At 47.7% G+C, this 22,114-nt stretch overlaps 1 protein-coding gene across 2 annotated transcripts in view; it reads left to right on the plus strand.

The window, feature by feature from the left end:
• Positions 1 to 22,114, plus strand: part of LOC134396271 (alpha-2-macroglobulin-like) — a 92,197-nt gene that overhangs the window by 36,558 nt on the left and 33,525 nt on the right. For both annotated transcript variants that reach the window (XM_063122690.1, XM_063122691.1), the window contains exons 11-18: positions 594 to 752; positions 1,377 to 1,598; positions 4,850 to 4,913; positions 6,815 to 6,898; positions 9,741 to 9,883; positions 13,176 to 13,325; positions 13,810 to 13,983; positions 20,940 to 21,027. In XM_063122690.1, the coding sequence (XP_062978760.1) occupies positions 594 to 752; positions 1,377 to 1,598; positions 4,850 to 4,913; positions 6,815 to 6,898; positions 9,741 to 9,883; positions 13,176 to 13,325; positions 13,810 to 13,983; positions 20,940 to 21,027 (1,084 nt within the window). The remainder of the gene's footprint in view (positions 1 to 593; positions 753 to 1,376; positions 1,599 to 4,849; positions 4,914 to 6,814; positions 6,899 to 9,740; positions 9,884 to 13,175; positions 13,326 to 13,809; positions 13,984 to 20,939; positions 21,028 to 22,114) is intronic.

Raw genomic sequence — 22,114 nt, forward strand, 5'->3', positions numbered from 1 at the left:
GAAAAGAAGGTATTGATGTGGAAGTTTAGGATGTTTTCAGGAAAAGAAGGTATTGATGTGGAATTTTAGGATGTTTTCAGGAAAAAAAGGTAGTGATGTCGAAGTTTAGGATGTTTTCAGGAAAAGAAGGTAGTGATGTGGAATTTTAGGATGTTTTCAGGAAAAGAAGGTAGTGATGTGGAAGTTTAGGATGTTTTAGGATGTTTTAATTATGTATACTATGTTTTTAATTCAGTTTTATGTATTTTATACTTATTGTTGTTCCCCGCCTCGATCCAAACAGAGAGGTGGGAAAGAAATTATTGTTGTTGTTGTTGTTGTTGTTTTACCAAGGTTTCCCCCACCCACTCCCCTCATTTTCAGAGCCTGAAATGCCTTTCCTGATGCTTAGTTACTGGCAGGGAGAGCTGTAAGCTGAAATAGTCTGGAAATATTGCCATTTTGTTCTTGGCCCTTTTGCCTTTGGACTGCGGCCCTCCAGAGCTTCTCCAAAATTGAAGATGTCCCTCGGACTACGTTAGGGTTAGGACTATGTTAATGTCCCCCATTGATAATACATTGCTGTGGTGTGTGTTTGGTTTTTCTGCTTCCAGTTGACATTACAGGATGGTACCAACAAGCCAATCACCAATGCAACGGTTGAGGTCCGTGCAGGGTCCTTGAGCAAGTATGTCACCATCACGGATGACCACGGGCAAGCACAGTTTTCCATCAACACGGATAAGTTCACGGATGATGCTGTTAATATCCAGGTGAGAGTTCTGGGGGAACTGGGAACGGCTGCTGTCCACACTGGTGAAGTGGTTCTGGAGGAGAATGCAGACCGATAGACTTCACCCTGGCAGTAGCGTGGGACAATAGGATAGAAGAGAACGTTACTTATCAGCCAACTGTACTCGGCACTCCACATCCAAAGTCCTCCTCAGGGTATCTACTTTGAGGGAAGCTCGGAGGACGGCAACAAGAGAGAGGGCCTTTTCTGTGGTGGCCCCCCAATTGTGAGGCCTGCCTGCCGCCGACGTATTTATCTTTTTGGCGCTAGGTCAAGACTTTCCTCTTCTCCCAGGCATTTAGCAATATGTAATGAGCCTGTCTTTGTTTTTGTATGTTTTTTGTGGTTTAAAATTGTATGTTTTTCTGATTTTAAATTTATTTATTTATTTATTACATTTATGTACCGCCCCACAGTGGTTCACAAATGTTTGTATATTGTTTTTATGTGTTTTTATCCAATGTAAACCACCCAGAGAGCCTCGGCTATGGGGCAGTATACAAATGATAATAATAATAATAATAATAATAATAATAATAATAATAATAATAATAATCCTTTGTCCCCATTTGGGGGCATCTGTGGTTTTCTTCTTTTCCAACAGGCATTTTATAAATCAGAACAGTGGTGTGATAATTCTTGGATCAATCCTCATCATAGCCAGGCATATCACACAGTATATCACTTTTACTCGCCAAGTGGAAGCTACCTCCAAATTGAGTCTGTTCCTGGGACATTAAGCTGTGATCAAACCCAGCCAGTGCGAGTGCATTATGCCTTGAACCCAAATGCCGTGAAAGGGGAGGAGGTGGTTTTTCACTACATGGTAAGTCTGAGCAGAGTTACTTGAATTTTAGGGGCTAAAATTACTTGAATTTTAGGGGCTAAAATCATGCAAGATGCTGTGGGGAGAGCCTATGGACTAGGGCTGTGCACAGACCTCCCGAACCACTGCGTGGCCCAATCTGGAACTTACGGATCGGGCCTGAACTGCTTTAGGCTGATCCACCCGTCCCTTGCTCCTCTCCGCGGAGCGAGATCCAGAGGGGCGGATCGGGGTTTTGCCCCCCTTCCCTACTTACTTGCCTCCATGGTGGATGGTGGAGGCAGGTAAGTGCGGAAGGGGGGACAAAATGGGGGTCAATAAGCCCAACTCCCCCCACCTCCTTACCTGTGTCCGTCGCGGGCTTAAATTGAGGCCCTGGCTTGAAGTTGAAGCCCGTGACGGACTGTGATGGAGGCAGGTAAACCTCCCTCCCCCCTGCCCCCTTACCTGGCTCCATCACTGCATGGACTGTGGCGGCGGAGCCAGGTAAATGAAACTCCCCCCCACCTCCTTATTTGTGCCCGTCGCGGGCTTCAATTGAGGCCCCACCTTGAAACTGGAAGAGGAGGCCACAGCCTCTTCCAGCTTAAAGCCAGGGCCTCAGTTGAAGCCCGCGATGGACACAGGTAAGCCCCCCTCCTCCTGCCCCCTTACGTGGCTCCATCACCATCGCCACACGGACTGCAGCGGCGCCACCAGATGAGTCCCCCTCCCCCCCACTTACCTGCGTCTGGTGCTCCAGATCGAGGTGAACCGCTTCGCCTTCGCAGCCCCCCCGACCCAATCCGTCTCCGTCTTTGTCAGAGGTGAATCAGGCCGCTCCGCTACCGCTTCTCCAAACCAAAGTGAAGCGGACCACAGCCCTACTATAGACATCTTTACATTAAGGGGAAATCACGTTGCTTAGCAGGTTGTATGTGCTTCGTTTTTTGGGGGGGGCGTGATTGTTATGGGCTACATTACATGGACAGAGAGAAACAACTATGTGGTTGGAATTGAATACTTCCCTCCTAAGCGTGCCCTGTTCACTTCAATTGAGACAGCGCCATCTAGTGGTGAAATATCTCACTTTTCCCCTGCTAGTACCACTTTAAAAGTGGTTCTATTCATGGTGGAATTTCCAACAGATGCCATGGGAGACGTCCTGGTTCTCCACAGCGTCATTTAAAAGACCCGTGAACTTTCGTGAGTGGCCAATCACAAGTTTGAAATAAATCGCTTGTTTAGAGGTGCCCTATAGTTCAGTGTAAAGAAGGTCTAGATCCAATCCCAGGCATTTCCAGGCAACAGGACCCCATGGCAGGGGGTGGGATCCCCTCACATCCAAACTTCAGAAGGGGCACTTGAAAATCGAATGGAATCCAATGTAGATCATTCCCATTGAATCTATTGGATTTTCAAAGTGCCCACAAAGAAAATCAGGGGGGTGGGGGGGCAGAACCTCCCCTGGACTGTTTCACTTTTTTTTTATTTCCACGCCCCCCCTTCCCCACCAGGAGGATAAAAGTTTGGGAGCAGATTTGGGTGGGTTCATGTAGGGGGTTCATGTAAGGGTCTACAAGGGAAGTGGAAGCCCGTTCCGTGAGCCACTTCTGTTCCAATACGACCCCTTGCCTTTTCTTAAATGAACTTTGAATGAACAATGTTGCATTGAAAACATTGGTTTTTGCCTAGTGCCTTCCAACCTGGCCACCTTAAGTATTCTAACAGAAGGCTGGTTAAGCCTGTTTGAAGTCCATAAGATGAAGCTTGTATGGAATTTCTACTTCAGGACAGCTGTTTCTCAAATTCATACCCAGCTGCTAAATCGGGGAGGGGGATCTACACATCATTGTGAAGGCGCTTTCACGTGCCTCGAGTGTGCCTGAAATTTACTTTTAAATCGCCGTTTCTCGCCTTTTGAGCAGTGTTATTTACTCCATCTTAAGTCGATTTAAGGCGTTCCTTCTTCCAAAGTGTGTAGCATTCCTGCGCTGTTTCCTCACTGCCCCATCTTATTTTGTGGGCTTTCCATATATGGTTACACGTCCGTTAAAAATATCTGAACCAATGACTGTTCAGCAGGACAAATCCAGCGTGAACGGCAGCTGCCATTTTAAATCTTCTCTTTTCGCTCTCGAAGAGAGGTGAGGTAGGTTCTATTTTTCCTATTCCTATCTTCTTTTTTCTTTCAAATTTTTAATTTTTTTAAAGTTAATGTTATTCCTGCGCACGTGCGCACATGCGCATAAGGAATTACACTTTTTTTTAAAAAAGGGGGCACTGGAGAACATCATAAGCGTTGACCAAAGCCCGCCTATAACCAATGCCCACTTGCGACGGAATTTGAGGATTGTGTGAATGAGTCCAACGAAACAAAATGCAGTATATATAAAGATAAAGCGCCAGAGACAGAAAATTCAGGCACGCTTCATTTAGGTGCATATTAAAAAAACGTGTGCGATGTGTAGATCACCGCCCCCCCCCCCCCATATTTGCTTCCAACTTCAAACTGACTTGAAGGATGGAAATTCATTTCCCCCTGTCAGGAGACAGGTAGCCGGGAAGTCTCCAGTCCCCTACAGGAGGTGGAATACGTGGGGTATTCTGGGAGGCACAAATCCTTGCACACTCTTTTGGGGCATTCTTGGTGTATCCTAATTGGTATTGCCCAACTGTGGATTTCGTTGTTGTTTTTAAAATTACTATCATTATTATCGTGGTCCAGGCAAACTATCTTTTTTTTTTTAATGGCATATTCATGCAACCGAAATTTTTGCCTCCTACATCAGTCTTGTCTGCTAACCTGTCGGAACGCCTCTCCCGACATGAACCTGCCCATACACTACGCTCAACATCTAAGGTCCTCATCCGAGTGCCTACTCCGAGGGAAGCTCGGCGGATGGCACCAATGGGGAGGGCCTTTTCGGTGGTGGCCCCCCAATTGTGGGCATGATCTCCCCAATGAGGCTCATCTGGCACCAACATTGTTATATTTTCGGTGCCAGGTTAAGACCTTTCTCTTCTCCCAGGCAGTTAACAACACGGGCTGAGTTTGTTTGTTTTTAACTGACCCCAGAATAGTTGTTTTAAAAGGATATTGTTGTTTTTTATACTTTTGATGGTTTTAAGTTTTGTATATTTGTTTTTAATGTTCATTGTTTTTAACTTTTGTAAACCACCCAGAGAGCTTCGGCTACAGGGCAGTATATAAACGTAATCAATCAATCAATCAATCAATCAATAACAGACGTTTTCCTCCTTCTGTGCAGCTGATGGGGAAGGGAACACCTGTGCATGCAGGGACCCACACTGAGCCGCTGGAACACGCTGAAGGTAAATGCTTCTGCCCACAGTTCCTTCATTCTGCACGGCAGGGCCGGCCCTTCCATAACACAAGGTGAAGCACCTGCGTGAGGTGGCGCATTTCAAGGAGTTGCCGATTGGGCACTGCTAACTGGTCCTCCTCCATTCCACTCACGCCTGCTGCTGTCACCACTTGTCACCTGACAGCTGGGTTCCCCCCCCCCACCTGCCCACTGCAGCCGCTGTCGTCCTCACACCACTCACACCCTCAGTCTCATATGATTCTCCACCACCACCGACATCTCAAAGCTGCGCACGTGCACATGTCTGTGTCTCTCAGGGCTCCTTCACATGGAGCGTATGTTGTGCAATTAAGATTGGTTATCCACGGATGTTTCCAAGTCCTTTTCATGATGCTGTTATCCTCCAGTGCCTCTCACACTGCTTTTGTGGTTTATTCCGCTGAGATTTAACACACGAAAAATGGCTCCACAAGAAGAAATCCCTATAGAGGAGTGTGTTTTATTGCTTGTTTACAGAAGCTATCAGTTCACAAGAAATCACCCCCTCCCAACTCAGGTTCAAGCAACAGTGAGCCTGTCCTCAGAACACTTCTCCTCCTCCTCCTCCTCTTTCTCCTCCTACTTCTCCTTCTCCTTTTCCTCCTCCTTCTTCACCTTCTCCTTTTCCTTTTCCTTCTCCTTCTTCTCCTTCTCCTTTTCCTCCTCCTTCTCCTCTTCCTTCTCCTTTTTCTCCTTCTTCTCCTTCTCCTTTTTCTTCTCCTCTTCCTGCTTCTTCTCCTTCTCCTTCTCCTTTTCCGTCTCCTCCTTCTCCTTTTCCTCCTCCTCCTCCTCCTCCTCCTGCTTCTCCTCCTACTGCTGCTGCTTCTCTTTCCTCCTTCTCCTTCTCCTCCTTCTTCTCCTTCTCCTCCTTTTCCTCCTCCACCTTTTCCTTCTCCTTTTCCTCCTCCTTTTCTTCCTCCTTCTCCTCCTCCTTCTTCTCCTTCTCCTTCTCCTTCTTCTCCTCCTCTTCCTTCTCCTTCTCCTTTTTCTCCTCCTCCTTCTCCCTCCTTTTCCTCCTCCTTCTCCTTTTCCTCCTCCTCCTTCTCCTTTTTCTCCTTCTCCTTCTCCTTTTTCTCTTCCTCCTCCTCCTCCTTTTTTCCTCCTCCTCCTCCTTTTCCTCTGCCTCCTCCTTTTCCTCTGCCTCCTCCTTCTCCTTTTCCTCCTCCTCCTCCTTCTTCTCCTTCTCCTTTTCCTCCTCCTCCTCCTTCTCCTTCCCCTTTTCCTCCTCCTCTTTCTTCTCCTTCTTTTCCTCCTCCTCCTCCTTCTACTTTTCCTCCTCCTCCTCCTCCTCCTTCTTCTCCTTTTCCTCCTCCTCCTCCTCCTCCTTTTCCTCCTCCTCCTCCTTCTCCTCCTCCTCCTTCTTCTCCTCCTTTTCCTCCTCCTCCTCCTTCTCCTTCTTTTCCTCCTCCTCCTCCTCCTTCTACTTTTCATCCTTCTCCTCCTCCTCCTCCTCCTCCTCCTCCTTCTCCTTTTCCTCCTCCTTTTCCTCCTCCTCCTCCTTCTCCTTCTTTTCCTCCTCCTCCTCCTCCTTCTACTTTTCATCCTTCTCCTCCTCCTCCTCCTCCTTCTCCTTTTCCTCCTCCTTCTCCTTTTCCTTCTCCTCCTCCTCCTCCTCCCCCTCCTCCTCCTCCTTTTTCTCCTTTTTCTCCTTCGCCTCATCTTTTCGATATAATGTGCTTTTAGGAAGTAAGCGTGTGGACATGTAAATGGCCAGGCCTTTGTCCTCCTCTTGAAAATATGCCCCGTCGTTTTGAAGCTTTTTAAAAACAACAACTGATAACGCTGATTTTACAGACTCTTAAATGAGGGGGGTGTCTCATTATTGCACCACCCTTTAAAACTCCTGATGCCTAAACGTGTTCTTGGCAGTTCTCCAGAGCCAGCAGCAAGAGGCAGCTGACGCACCAGAACAGGAGAAGACGACAGAGTCAGAGTATCACACCAGCTCCCGCAGTAAGTGTATTTAGAATCAGGGCCTTTTCATGCTTTACAGTGCAGGGGTGGCTGGGGAAATCGTATAGCGAAGGTTCTTACACGTCTTGATGATCATGAAAAAAAGATGGAGGCCAGTGGTTGGTGCAAAAGAGAAGCAAGAGAGTGTCTTGTCCAGCTATGGGATTATTCATTACTGTAACAGTCGGTTTGTGCCAGTTTTTAGCATTCGACCTTTGCATATTTACTCAGACATCAGCCCCGCTATGTTTAATTGTCAATTGGGCTTTTCCATAGGGGAGCGTGACTAGGATGGCAGCCTTAGCTGTCTTCCCAAGGTCTCTATAAATTTCATCTCAAAGCAGGTACCTTAATGAAGTAATTACTTAGATTTATACCCAACTGGTAAATGCCATCCGGGCCATTAACAGTCATTTATTTATTTATTTTTGCATTTATATCCTGCCTTTTTTCCTCCAAAGAACCCGAGGCGGCGTGCATAATCCTCCTCCTTTCCGTTTTATCCTCACAACAACAAACCTGTGAGTTAGCCTGGGCTGAGAGTCTGTGACTGGCCCAGAGTCACCCAGAGGGTTTCCATGGCCGAGTGGGGACTAAAACCCGGATCTCCCGACTCCCAGTCCAACACTCTAACCATTACACCACGCTGGCTCTTATTGGATGCATCTTATCTTTGTTCAAGGATTTCCATGAGTGCACATTATAAGAACCCGTGCACAGGCGGTCATTTTGCAAGCCTTGTTTAGAAGTATTTATAGGAAGTTGTAAGGATCATGTTCCCCACCACCACCACAACTATATCTATCCTTAACTCTATTTCATTACATTTTTGGCCCTGCAAGGGTGTGTGGGCACCATGCCGAGCCAGCCCAAGATGTACCATCCCCTGAGGCAGAAGGACATGCCACCGCCCTCCTCCTCCTCCTCTCCCCACGCAGCTGCTTCCCCACTCAATGCCTCACTCTGTGGGATCCTTCCTCAAAGCAAGGCATTGGCTGTGAGGTGGCCCTGGACCCTGCCTGTGTCATGGCAGCACAGTTGACCTCTAGGACCACCTCTCCATGAATGCCTTGCTCCGAGGAACAGCCCCTCAGAGCAAGGCATTTGGGCCATGCAGACTCTCTGGACAGCTGTGCCAGCTGATCTCCTAATCAGGGAAGAAGCCTGAGGCCTCCTTCTGAGGACCTCCAAGAGCGAGGCAGTGGGGAAGCAGCTCTCCAGAGAGCTGTGCCAGCTGCTGTCCTGGCAGGAGAGCAGTCCTTGTAGCTCTCTGGAATGGCCACTTGTCCTATGCCTCACTCTCAGATGGTCCTAAAATGTCACATCGTGAGGCGGTGGCACGTGGCCTTCTTGGTGGTAAGGAGTGCATGCGATGCCCTTCCAGATACGCCAACTGAGGCAGGAGATCCACCCTGCCTCATGGGAGGGCCGGCCCTGGTGCCATCTTGTCCATCCTCTGTTAAAACAGCTCCACTGGCTTCCGGTCTGTTCCTGGGCACAATTCAAAGTGCTGGTTATCACCTATAAAGCCCTCTAAGGCTCAGCTCCAGGTTATCTGAAAGACCGTACTCTCCCGTATGAGCCTGCCCGTGCTCTGAGATCTTCTGGGGAGGCCTTTCTCTCAGTCCCACCAACATCCCAGACATGCCTGATGGGTACGCAGGACAGGGCCTTCTCGGTGGCTGCTCCAAGGCTCTGGAACTCCCTTCCCAGGGAGGCTAGGCTGGCTCCTTCTGTGCTACACTTTCAGAGGCAGGCAAAAACTTTTTTGTTTCAGCGGGCTTTTGGAACTATACTGGACCTGTGTTAATGTATTGGATTCCCCTCTTTTTAACCTGTTACAGTTTTTATAATTTTTAAGATGTTTTTAATTTTACTGTAGGTTTAATTCTGTTTTTGCTTTTGTAATTTATTATCATATGTTTTAATTGTACATGTTTTAATCTTGTAAACCGCCTTGAGTCCAAGTAATGGGAAAAAGGCGGAATATACATAAATATCATCATCATTTTTGATGATGCCTACCTCTGAAAGTGCTTTCTACCAACTCAGGTTGGTGGCCCAGCTATGCCCCTATCTGGACAGGGATAACCTAGCTTCAGTTGTCCATACGCTGGTAACCTCCAAATTAGATTACTGCAATGCGCTCTACGTGGGGCAGCCTTTGAAGACGGTTCAGAAGCTGCAGCTTGTGCAAAATGCAGTGGCCAGATTGATAGCTGAAACAGGGAGGTTTGAGCATATAGCACCGATTCTGGCCCGCTTGCATTGGCTGCCTATATGTTTCCGAGCCCAATTCAAGGTGCTGGTTTTAACCTATAAAGCCTGACATGGCTTGGGACCACAATACCTGATGGAACGCCTCTCCTGACATGAATATACCCGGTCACTGCGCTCAACATCTAAGGTCCTCCTTCGAGTGCCTACTCTGAGGGAAGCTCGGAGGATGGCAACAAGGGAGAGGGCCTTTTCGGTGGTGGCCCCCCAATTATGGAATAATCTCCCTGATGAGGCTCGCCTGGCACCAACACTGTTATCTTTCAGGCGCCAGGTCAAGACTTTCCTCTTCTCCCAGGCATTTAACAGCATTTAACAATGCTAAGTTTGTTTTTTAACGGACCCCAGAACCGTTGTTTTTAAATGGATACTGTTGGTTTTACATTTTTGATGGTTTAAAATTTTGTATATTTTTTAATGTTTACTGTTTTTAACTTTTGTAAACTGCCCAGAGAGCTTCGGCTATGGGGCGGTATATAAATGTAATAAATAAATAAATAAATAAATAAATAAATCATCATCTCCCCTACCCGTCTCTCTCTTTGTGAATGTCTTCATTTACCAGTCAAAGGGGTGTTTTCGCTGAATCTCCTGCTGGACATCCATTCCGCGCCTCTGGCCCGCTTGCTTGTCTACACCGTTTTGCCCAACGGAGAACTTGTGGCCCACTCGGCGGACTTCACCGTTGAGAACTGCTTCGCGAATAAGGTAAGGGCGTCTGGATGCGCTCAGCTCCAGTGCAGAAAGACGGAGGGAGAAATACTATGGACAGAGTGACGAAGGGAAGAGGCCGGCCGGCTTAGTTTGGGTTGCTGGGGCTGGTGAATTTGGGCAATGGAGGCAGGGCAGAATGGGTTGAGGTGGGGGGGGACTTGGGAGGAATGTGAGGGACAATGACGGGATTCGATCCAAAGTGTAGGGTGAGGTCCCTCCTGGTCCCTACTTTGCTAACTTTTTGGTGTCAGGCAAAAAGCATCCTCATCCACTCACAGCCCTTTTAAACGATTGCTTGCTCAGCAATACTACAAACGAGGAAGATCTTGGAGTTGTTGTAGATCGCAAGCTGAATATGAGCCAACAGTGCAATATGGCTGCAAGAAAGGCAAATGCTATTTTGGGCTGCATTAATAGAAGTATAGCTTCCAAATCACGTGAGGTACTGGTTCCTCTCTATTTGGCCCTGGTTAGGCCTCATCTAGAGTATTGCGTCCAGTTCTGGGCTCCACAATTCAAGAAGGATGCAGACAAGCTGGAGCGTGTTCAGAGGAGGGCAACCAGGATGACCAGGGTTCTGGAAACAAAGCCCTATGAAGAGAAACTGAAAGAACTGGGCCTGTTTAGCCTGGAGAAGAGAAGATAGAGGGGAGACATGATAGCACTCTTCAAATACTTCAAAGGTTGTCACACAGAGGAGGGCCGGGATCTCTTCTCGATCCTCCCAGGATGCAGGACACGGAATAACGGGCTCAAGTTAAAGGAAGCCAGATTCCAGCTGGACATCAGGAAAAACTTCCTGACTGTTAGAGCAGTATGACAATGGAATCAGTTACCTAGGGAGGTTGTGGGCTCTCCCGCACTAGAGGCCTTCAAGAAGCAGCTGGACAACCACCTGTCAGGGATGCTTTAGGGTAGATTCCTGCGTTGAGCAGGGGGTTGGACTCGATGGCCTTGTAGGCCCCTTCCAACTCTGCTATTCTATGATTTTTTTAACATGTCTACCGCTACATTTTAACAATAATAATAATAATAATAATAATAATTTTATTTCTTAACCGCCTCTCCATCCTGATCGAGGTGGGGAACAGCAATTATAAAATACATAAAAATATTGATTTAAAACATAGTATATGTTGTCAAAACTTCCTAAAAACATCCTAAAAGCATCCTAAAATTCCACTGGATAGGCCTGCCAGAAGAAATCAGTCTTTATACCTTTCTTAAATGCTAAACGACTATTAAGTTGACGAATCTCTCCCGGAAAGCCATTCCACAGTCTGGGAGCTGCAGAAGAAAAGGTCCTCTGGGTACTAGTTGTCAGCCTTGTTTTTGTTGGCTGGAGTAAATTCTTCCCAGAGGACCTGAGTGTGTGGGACGGATTGTACAGGAGAAGGCGATCCCTCAAGTAGCCTGGACCCAAACCATGTAGGGCTTCAAAGGTAATAACCAACACTTTATACTTCGCCAGAAACTAATTGGCAGCCAGTGAAGAGATTTTAAAACTGGTGTAATGTGGTCCCCCCTAGGTGTACCGATGACCAGCCTGGCTGCCATATTTTGAACTAGTTGAAATTTCCGGACTATTTATTTATTTATTTATTACATTTTTATACCACCCAACAGCCGAAGCTCTCTGGGCGGTTCACAAAAATTAAAACCATAATAAAACAAGGCAGGCACAAAGGTAGCCCTATGTAGAGCGCATTGCAGAAGTCGAGCCTCGGGGTTTTAAATTCATCTTCTCTGTTTTTAGCTGTTCTCTTATCTATCTCTTTCAGATGCTGTTTTTTTTTTTTTTTTTTAATTTCTGCTTTTAAAGTAATGCTTCGTAATGTGCTTTATTATTGATTTTCCTCATTTCGGTTGTGTCGCTTTTTGCTTTTACTGTTTGTGTCGCCCTGAGAGCTTCGGCTACGGGGCGATTCGTGAATGGAATAAATCGTCATCACCCCTGGCTGCTGGTGTGCTGGCTGCAGCCAGAAGGAAGGGGGTGGAATTCAAGGATCCGATGCGATTGGATCCCCTGACAGGGGATCACATCGCACTGTTTCCTTTCCTTGGGTGACCCTATGAAAAGGAAGACAGGGCTCCTGTATCTTTAACAGTTGTATTAGGGTGACCCTATGAAAAGGAGGACAGGGCTCCTGCATCTTTAACAGTTGTATTAGGGTGACCCTATGAAAAGGAGGACAGGGCTCCTGCATCTTTAACAGTTGTATTAGGGTGACCCTATGAAAAGGAGGACAGGGCTCCTGCATCTTTAACAGTTGTATTAGGGTGACCCTATGAAAAGGAGGACAGGGCTCCTGCATCTTTAACAGTTGTATTAGGGTGACCCTATGAAAAGGAGGACAGGGCTCCTGCATCTTTAACAGTTGTATTAGGGTGACCCTATGAAAAGGAGGACAGGGCTCCTGCATCTTTAACAGTTGTATTAGGGTGACCCTATGAAAAGGAGGACAGGGCTCCTGCATCTTTAACAGTTGTATTAGGGTGACCCTATGAAAAGGAGGACAGGGCTCCTGTATCTTTAACAGTTGTATTGAAAAGGGAATTTCAGCAGGTGTCATTTGTATATATGGAGAACCTGGTGAAATTCCCTCTTCATCACAACAGTTAAAGCTGCAGGTGCCCTGCCCTCTTTTAAATCTGGTCACAGTACAGCTGCAGTATAGCTCCTGCAGCTTTAACTGTTGTGATGAAGAGGGAATTTCACCAGGTTCCCCATATATACAAATGACACCTGCTGAAATTCCCTTTTCTATGCAACTGTTAAAGATACAGGAGCCCTGTCCTCTTTTTCATATGGTCACCCTACCTTTCCTGGCAGGGCTGTCCTGCCTCCTGGCTTCAGCAGTCACCGCTGCAGGAAGAATTTATTTATTTATTTATTTGTTTGTTTGTTTGTTTATTTATTACATTTTTATACCACCCAATAGCCGAAGCTCTCTGGGCGGGAGGCGGGGAGCTTATTCCTCCCCTCCCCACAAAATGGCGGCTTCCTGATCAGGTGAGGAGGAATCACCGCTGCCATTCGGTGTGGGGAGGGAGCATTAGGCAACCCTGCCCTTATAGCCAACTCACTGCATGACAATTTGCACGTCTCCCAAGTGAGACATGCAAATAGTCACCTGTGGAGCGGACAATGAGGGTAGTGTTGCCTAATGTGTCGTCCAAACATGGCCGCTGTCTGGGTGCAGAGGGGAACTGAAGCCTGGAGAATCAATCCTCTGACGCTGCCGTGCAGAGGAATGAACTTTTCAGAGCTCCTTTACATTTACAGGTGAAACTGGAGTTCGAGGAGCCCAACAGCCTCCCCGCCACCAAGACGCACCTCCATCTGTCCGTCTCCAAACCTTCCCTCTGCGCCATCCACGCTGTAGACAAGAGTGTCTTTCTCCTGAAGCCCGAAGCTGAGCTCTCTCCTAAGACCGTGAGTCCGAGCTGCCGTTGAGGCCGCATAACGTTTTCACAGCCGTTCTTTGCCCTTTCTTTTCTGGGAGAGTCTTGCAAAACACTCAAGGCTTCTCCCCAGCGTGCTCCCGTCACAAGCTAAGCATTATTCCAACAGTGTGCTGAATTGTTTAGGGAGGAGGAGCAGGACAAGGACCGGTGTCGTGTTTCTCAAAACCTCTTGGGAGACAAGAAGCAGCTGGACAACCATCTGTCAGGGATGCTTTAGGGTGGATTCCTGCTTTGAGCAGGGGGTTAGACTCGATGGCCTTCTAGGACCCTTCCAACGCTATGATTCTATGATTCTATGATATTCTTAGACAGATTCCATAACCCCCTGCAAGCAGGTGCCCAGGCCTCTTGATCCAACCCCATCCCTTGGGCTCATGAGTTGGGACTTGGGTGGTGGTCACCAGGATGGGAGCATGTTATGGTGCCCTGAACTGTGACTCCTTTGTTTTCAGGTGTACAATTTGCTCCCTGTGAAGGAGCTCAGAGGGTATTACTACGAAGGCCACTATTTAACTGAAACAAACATCAGTCCCTGTATACACGGAAAGAAGTTCATCAAAGATGGTGTCCGTTACCGTCCAGACCCTTATTCTTATAGCGAGGGCGACTCCTATCAAGTCCTGCAGGTGAGCACCACTGCGGTTTTTTCAAGTGAAATGCCCATCGCCACGCCAGACAAGAGGCACGTGTGAGCGGAGGGAAGACCTGCATTGCAGGAAGCCTGTGTCGACGGGGGTCTCAGCCTCCCAAAATCAGGGGTAGCTGATTTAGTGAACTTTGCATTTAGTAAAAAAAAAAAAACCAATAAAAGTGATGCATTTAGCGCACTTGATTAATGAAAAAACCTTTGGGGAGATCAAATCACAGTTCTCCCACAAGGGAAAAGGCCTTCCTGGTGATGGCCCCTTGATTGTGTAACACTCCCCAGGGAGGCCCTTCAGGCACCAACATTGCCATGCTTTTGGTGCCAAGTCAAAGCTTTCCTCTTCTCCCAGGCATTTGGAGGCATATGATGGGGTTTTATGCATTCATTGTTTTGATTCCAGCCCATGCTGATGTTTTAATTTTATTATGTTTGGTTTGTTATTTTTTGTAATAGCAATTGTTTTTAGCTATTTCATAATTTTGTATGTTCTAATAATTCTCTTGTAAGTTACCTTAGGTATTTTTGTTTAAGAGAAAGGCAACCCAAACTGTTGTTGTTTTTGTTGTTGTTATTATTATCAGAGCTGGCTGGGGCATTCTGGGAGTTGTAGTCCCACACATCTGGAGCGCCCCAGGTTGAGGAAGGCTGTTCTAGATGGACATGATGGGCTTTGCCAAGTCATGCTATCTTTTACAGACAGATTCAGGAATTTCCTGACAATTGAGCATGCTTTAATTATGACTGCTTTCTGGATGGCGGTGTGGATGTATTTTGGTAGGCCCGGTTTATGACGGCTTTCTGTATAGCTTTTAGATGTGATGCCGATGACTGACGTGACTAACGGAATAATTGTGACCTTTTCCTGTTGCCTTCGTTCTTTGACTTCCATGGCCAGTGGTGTATATTTTCCTCCCTTTTCCTCTTCCTTTCCAACAACATTTTTTTTTTGTCATTCGGTATTGCTACGTCGATGATGGTGACGATAATGACAATGATGCAGCAAAACGGAAGAGGGCGAGAAAATTAGCAAAAGCAAGGGAGGATAAAATGGGCAAAGGAGCGCGATGAGTACTGAGTTCAGAAAGTAAATCGAGGGGAGACAGAGGGGGATTGAGAGAGAGAATGTGCAACTTTATAACAGGGACATTGAAGCCGAATTCGATTTGGGAGATGCTCTCGGGTCTGCAGTCCAGTGACGGGTGGGGCTGAAAGCCAAATGGGGGCAGGGGCAAAAGGATTGGGCCCCAGATATCCCACCATCGTTTAGCTCAAAGCTCCCATGGTTTAGTTCATTGATGGTGCTATATAAATAAATAATAATAATAATAATAATAATAATAATATCTTAGAATGAGGCAAAATGCACAAAAGCCAGGAAACCTCCAGAACGATTGGGTGGCTAGGTGGGAAGGAGGTGGGACCAGAGGAAGGCTGCGTGGCTGTCTGTGGAACCCCGGAGGCTGAATTCGGCCCCTGGTTCTGAGGTTTTGAGACCCTGTTTTAGGAGAAGGCGTTGCGAGACACCAGCAGAACCCAGAAGGAACCTCAGGCAATAAAGAGGGCTAAGATGAACCGAGAAGGACATTATCAAAAGCGAAAGCGAGGTGTAGGCAGTTAAGTCTCGGGCTGTGCATCACCTCGGGCTGAATCCCCGAAACCGAGGCGAGGTGGCCTGAATCGGCCCACCTCCGAGGTGGTTCTGGGTCAGCCCAAGGCACCCCGAAGCCGAAGCTGATCCGCTCTGAAGCTTCAGGGCACCTCGGGGCGCTTTGGAGTGGCACTGGGCCACTTACCTGCTGCCATTGCCACCACCGCTTCCCCCTCGCTCCTGCTGGCTGCGAGGTTCATCTGTGAAGAACCAGGCCGCGATTTTAAGTTTAGTACCTCTATGGCCAAAAACTGTTTAGTACCTCTATGGTCACAAATTATGGTGGCCATAGAGGTACTTGCCACGACACAGGCTCTGTACATCAGACCTCCCGTCTGCCACCACTTCTTATGGGGCGACACAGGCTCTGAACACCAGACCCGGCCGAGGCTACTCCCTGCTCAAGCTAAGCACCACCGCTTGATACGCCTGAGGCAAGGGATAAAGCCCACCTTCCTCCAAACTATGTGGAGAAAGGGGTTTAAAATGGAGAATGGATTTTAAATATATATAATAATGCGCTGTGAGTTATATCTGCTCAGGTGAATGATTGTCAGAGTGGGTGTTATATGTGTAAACTTAAGATGATAAATGCCAAACAGACATGTGGGATTTTTGTGGTAGTTTTAAAAACAAAACAAATTCGCGCCAGGACTTAGACTCCAGTGTTATAGCAGGTGAATCTAGTGAGGTGTCCAGAGTACAGTCTTGTCCTGTAATCTTGGATGAGTTTCAGTTGGTACAGCTCGAGGATGTGGACAAGGTGCTTGGACAGGTCCGCACAACCACCTCTGTACTGGATCCTTGCCCCTCTTGGCTAATAAAAGCTAGTAGGGATGGAACAGCCGGCTGGGCCAAGGAGGTGATTAATGCCTCTCTACGAGAGGGAGTGGTCCCAGACCGTCTGAAAGAGGCGGTAGTGAGACCACTCCTGAAGAAAACTTCCTTGGACCCGGAAAATCTTAGTAACTACAGGCCGGTAGCAAATGTTCCATTCTTGGGCAAGGTCCTTGAGCGGGTGGTGGCGGGCCAGCTCCAGACATTCTTGGATGGGACTGATTAGCTGGATCCATTTCAGTCGGGTTTCAGGCCCGGCTTTGGCACGGAAACAGCCTTGGTCGCCCTGTATGATGACCTATGTCGGGAGAAGGACAGGGGGAGTGTGACTCTGTTGATTCTCCTTGATCTCTCAGCGGCTTTCGATACCATTGACGATGGTATCCTTCTGGAACGTCTGGCTGAGTTGGGAGTGGGGGGCACTGCATTGCAGTGGTTCCGCTCCTACTTAGCAGGACGGCTCCAGAAGGTGGTGCTTGGGGGACATTGCTCGGCCCCGTGGACTCTCCAGTATGGGGTTCCGCAGGGATCGGTCTTGTCCCCCATGCTGTTTAACATGTACATGAAACCGTTGGGTGCGGTCATCCGGAGTTTTGGAGTGCGCTGTCATCAGTACGCTGACGACACGCAGCTCTACTGCTCCTTCAGCTCTACTGCTCCTTTTCATCCTCATCAGGTGTGGCTGTGGATGTGCTGAACCGGTGCTTGGCTGCGACAATGGACTGGATGAGGGCTAATAAACTGAAGCTCAATCCAGACAAGACTGAGATGCTGCTGGTGGGTGGTTCTTCTTATTGGATGGGGGGTGTTCAACCGGTTCTGGATGGGGTTGCACTCCCCCTGAAGGAGCAGGTTCGTAGCTTGGGGGTTCTCCTAGAACCATCTTTGTCACTTGAGGCTCAGGTGGCCTCGGTGGCACGGAGTGCTTTCTACCAACTTCGGTTGGTGGCCCAGCTACGCCCCTATCTGGACAGGGATAACCTAGCTTCAGTTGTCCATACTCTGGTAACTTCCAAATTAGATTACTGCAATGCCCTCTACATGGGGCTGCCTTTGAAGACGGTCCGGAAGCTGCAGCTTGTGCAAAATGCGGCGGCCAGATTGATAGCTGGAACAGGGAGGTTTGAGCATGTAACACCGATTCTGGCCCGCTTGCATTGGCTGCCTATATGTTTCCGAGCCCAATTCAAGGTGCTGGTCTTAACCTATAAAGCCCTACATGGCTTGGGACCACAATACCTGATGGAACGCCTCTCCCGACATGAACCTACCCGTACACTGCGCTCAACATCTAAGGTCCTCCTCCGAGTGCCTACTCCAAGGGAAGCTCGGAGGATGGCAACAAGGGAGAGGGCCTTTTCAGTGGTGGCCCCCCGACTGTGGAATGATCTCCCCGATGAGGCTCGCCTGGCGCCAACATTGTTATCTTTTCGGCGCCAGGTCAAGACTTTTCTCTTCTCCCAGGCATTTTTAACAGCATTTTAACAGCATTTAACAACGTTAAGTTTGTTTAATGGACCCCACAATTGTTGTTTTTAAATGGATACTGTTGTTTTTATACTGTTTTTATGTGTGTGTGTGTGTGTGTGTGTGTGTGTGTTTTTAAACTGTATACTTTTAATGTTTACTATTTTTAAATGTTGTAAACCGCCCAGAGAGCTTCGGCTGTGGGGCGGTATATAAATGTAATTAAATAAATAAATAAATAAATAAATAAATAAACTTAAGATGATAAATGCCAAACAGACACGTGGGATTTTTGTGGTAGTTTTAAAAACAAAACAATTAAAATTTATTTTTAAAAGTTCATAAGCTTTGTTTCAAATAACAACATTTAAAAACCTTTTTGAAACCTTCCATACAATCCGGTCACTCATTCACATTCGCGCTTTCCTTTTTCTCACACAATCACTCTTGAACTTTCTTTATTATCAGTATTGATTAATATACATCAACTACGTGCACACCCCACTCCAAAGACACCACTCTTTACACTGACTCTCAAATTTCCCAGAACTTAAGTACCATAAACACAGAGAGCACTAAAGACTCTAAGAGGACCTAAAAAGTCCCTCCCAATCCCCTCCGTCCTTCCCTTATATATGACTCCTCCCCCTCCCCAGACATTCTAACTCCGCCCACTCAGGCCAACATTCTAAAAACCACAGACTTACAAACCGCAGACATACATTTGGAATTGACCTGTGGGGTGTAACGCCACAGTACTAATCAGAGCCCCTGCGATATCTTAAAGTCGTGGCATGGTTCTTCTCAGATGCGGTGTCAGCATCAATGATGGCAGCCGGAAGGAGCGAGGAGGAGGAGGAGGAGGAGGAGGCAATGGCAGCAGCAGGTGAAGAGGGAGAGCGGGGAAAGGGAGGCTTTTCTGAGTGCCAGCTGCACAGCCGGTACCCAGAAAAGGCCGAGTCACCTCGGAGGGCCCGAATCTCGCCTTGGCTTCGGCACTGAGGTGAGGCGGGCAACCCCCGAAACACCCCGAGTCAAATTGAGGCTGTTTTGGGGGCTCTGAAATGGCCTCTGAGGTGAATTGGGGTGTGTGTGTGTCCATGCACAGCCCTAGTTAAGACCAGGAAAGAGTTCTCGCAGCTTAGCATAGATGGGATCCTTATTTTATTTATTTATTTATTTATTTATTACATTTTTATACCGCCCAATAGCCGAAGCTCTCTGAATCCTAGGGGGAAATCCTTAGAAATCCTAGGGGGAAAGACTGGAAGCTTTATCACACCAGCGTTATACTGTGCAATCACTGCGAATTGCATGCAAAGGACTCCGAAGTTTTCCAGCTTATAATCTGCTTTTATTGTGAAGTGCTCCCATGCATCCTGCTTTAATTGTGCTTCTTAACCAAAAGAAGTGCAATATTTTGCTACTAGTTTTCGAGCGTATCATTTGTTGTTTTCCAAGCGGCCACTGGGGCGCAGGAGCAGGATTTGAAGAAAAATTAAACAAATGCTTACATCTGCATAAGCTTTAAAGCCAAAGACATCAAAATTGGCACGGTGATAGATATTAAGGGCAGCTTTAAGCATACCAAATTTGAATTGGATTGGGTCATCCGTTGATTTTTTATGATTTTTTTTTTTACATTTCCCCCCTTAAACCCATTTCCTGGTATGCAAAGGATCTAGCCGCCCGGTAGCAACAACAACGGTGACAGCTTAGTGCTGTAGGGAATAATTTGAGGGAAACAGGTAGGTGGGATGAAGCTCTGGGTCATAAGCCAGACCAGAAAGGGCAGACAAGGGAAGGAAGAGTATCAAGGCATGGAGATGAGTCCAGCTCCTCAAGTCTTTGGGTGCTGAAAAGAAGAAGAGAGTCCTGGGCCCAGTGCTCTTCAACATTTTCATTAATGATTTGGATGAGGAGGTGCAGGGAACGCTTATCAAATATGCAGATGACACAAAATTGGGTGGGATAGCTAATAGCCTGGAAGACAGAAACAAACTTCAAAGTGATCTTGATAGGCTGGAGTGCTGGGCTGAAAACAGAATGAAATTTAATAGGGATAAATGCCAAGTTCTGCATCTAGGAAATAGAAACCAAATGCACAGTTACAAGATGGGGGGATACTTGGCTCAGCAATACTACAAACGAGAAGGATCTTGGAATTGTTGTAGATCGCAAGCGGAATAGGAGCCAACAGTGCGATATGGCTGCAAGAAAGGCAAATGCTATTTTGGGCTGCATTAATAGAAGTATAGCTTCCAAATCACGTGAGGTACTGGTTCCTCTCTATTTGGCCCTGGTTAGGCCTCATCTAGAGTATTGCGTCCAGTTCTGGGCTCCACAATTCAAGAAGGACGCAGACAAGGTGGAGCGTGTTCAGAGGAGGGCAACCAGGATGATCAGGGGTCTGGAAACAAAGCCCTATGAGGAGAGACTGAAAGAACTGGGCCTGTTTAGCCTGGAGAAGAGAAGATTGAGGGGAGACATGATAGCACTCTTCAAATACTTAAAAGGTTGTCACACAGAGGAGGGCCAGGATCTCTTCTCGATCCTCCCAGAATGCAGGACACCATGTCCTGCTTTGTTGGTCCCTGGTCGATGGCTGTTTGGCCACTGTGTGAACAGAGTGCCGGACTAGATGGACCCTTGGTCTGATCCAGCATCAGGGCTCTTCTGATGTTCGTATGTTCTTATGCTGTTGTGGATGATGCGCTTCGGTTTGCTGAGGGTGGGCCGTTCTCCTACGTACGTAGTAAAATAAAGCCTCTGCATCTGGACCGTTCTGGAGTTGTTACTTCTCTACTGGGTTTGGGGAAATTTCCCTAATAATGGTGCCCAAGACAGTTCCTCAAATTGCCAAACGTGCGCCCGTCGCCTGAAATGGTGGCCTGCCCCTGAGGTACACTGCCGGCCCACGGATAACCTTTTTCTATCCAAGCTGTATAAGACGCTTCATCGCAGCTTGCTTGTTCGTTTTACAGGACTTCGGCTTGAAAGTTTTTACCAGCACCAAGATACACAAGCCTAACATTTGCCAGCAACATGAAACGTCTGGAGGAGTTTATTATGGTAAGAACTTGAACCAGGCTGGTGACGGGGGTTCTCCTGCGTTTAGCGTGAATTATTCCCGTCTTCATTCTGGGGTTGCGACCGTGGACGTGGGCTGGGGAAATACAAGGCGAATGATTCATGAAACGCCCCTCTACCTCTCTCGGGGCCTTGCTGTGCTATCAACCCTCCCCTGAGTGAGTGGCTCTAAAAGGGAGCATTAATTAAAACTAGATGATGAAGATGATGAAGATGATGCTGTTGGTGATCTCGATGGGAGGGCTTTTCAGGCAACTGTAATTGCCGCATATCTCCCTACTTTTGAGCCCTTTATAGTAAGGATGACCAGTAGAATCATAGAAACATAGAATAGCAGAGTTGGAAGGGGCCTACAAGGCCATCAAGTCCAACCCCCTGCTCAATGCAGGAATCCACCCTAAAACATCTCTGACAGATGCTTCTCCAGCTGCCTCTTGAAGGCCTCTAGTGTGGGAGAGCCCACCACCTCCCTAGGTCACTGGTTCCGTTGTCGTACTGCTCTAACAGTCAGGAAGTTTTTCCTGATGTCCAGCCGGAATCTGGCTTCCTGTCGCTTGAGCCCGTTATTCCGTGTCCTGCAATGCTGAAGAGGAGGAGTGAGGCCAGGGGGCTGCCGTCAGTGGGGCAGGGCTGGGGTGTGGTCCCTCGGCAGGTGCCCTAGCAGACATATGTTTTGGGGGCAGGGTGAGGTGAGGAACAGTGGGGTGGATGACAAAGCGCAGCCCCGAGAGGGGGCTGAGCTTAGGCAACAACTGGAAGATGATGATGCAAATCGGGGCCCAGGTTCCGGCCTCAAGCGGCAAAAAGCTGATCCAGGACCACAGATGCCACCAACGTGGCAATGGAAGCATTTCAGCGGCCCTCAAGGGATGGAAAGCGCGCATGCACCAGCCATCCAATAGGCCTGGGGCGGGGAACCTCTATTGGTCCGGGGGCAGGAATGCTCCCCTTTGGAAAAGAGGTCTGGCCAGATGACATCAAGGGGGTCCTGCCTCTTCCACTTCCAAAACCCGCCCCTTCCTGTGACATCATCCACCCGGCCCATTTTTCTTCCCTCCGTGCAGAGACA

Source organism: Elgaria multicarinata, chromosome 3 (assembly GCF_023053635.1).
Source record: "Elgaria multicarinata webbii isolate HBS135686 ecotype San Diego chromosome 3, rElgMul1.1.pri, whole genome shotgun sequence".
Classification (NCBI taxonomy): domain Eukaryota; kingdom Metazoa; phylum Chordata; class Lepidosauria; order Squamata; family Anguidae; genus Elgaria; species Elgaria multicarinata.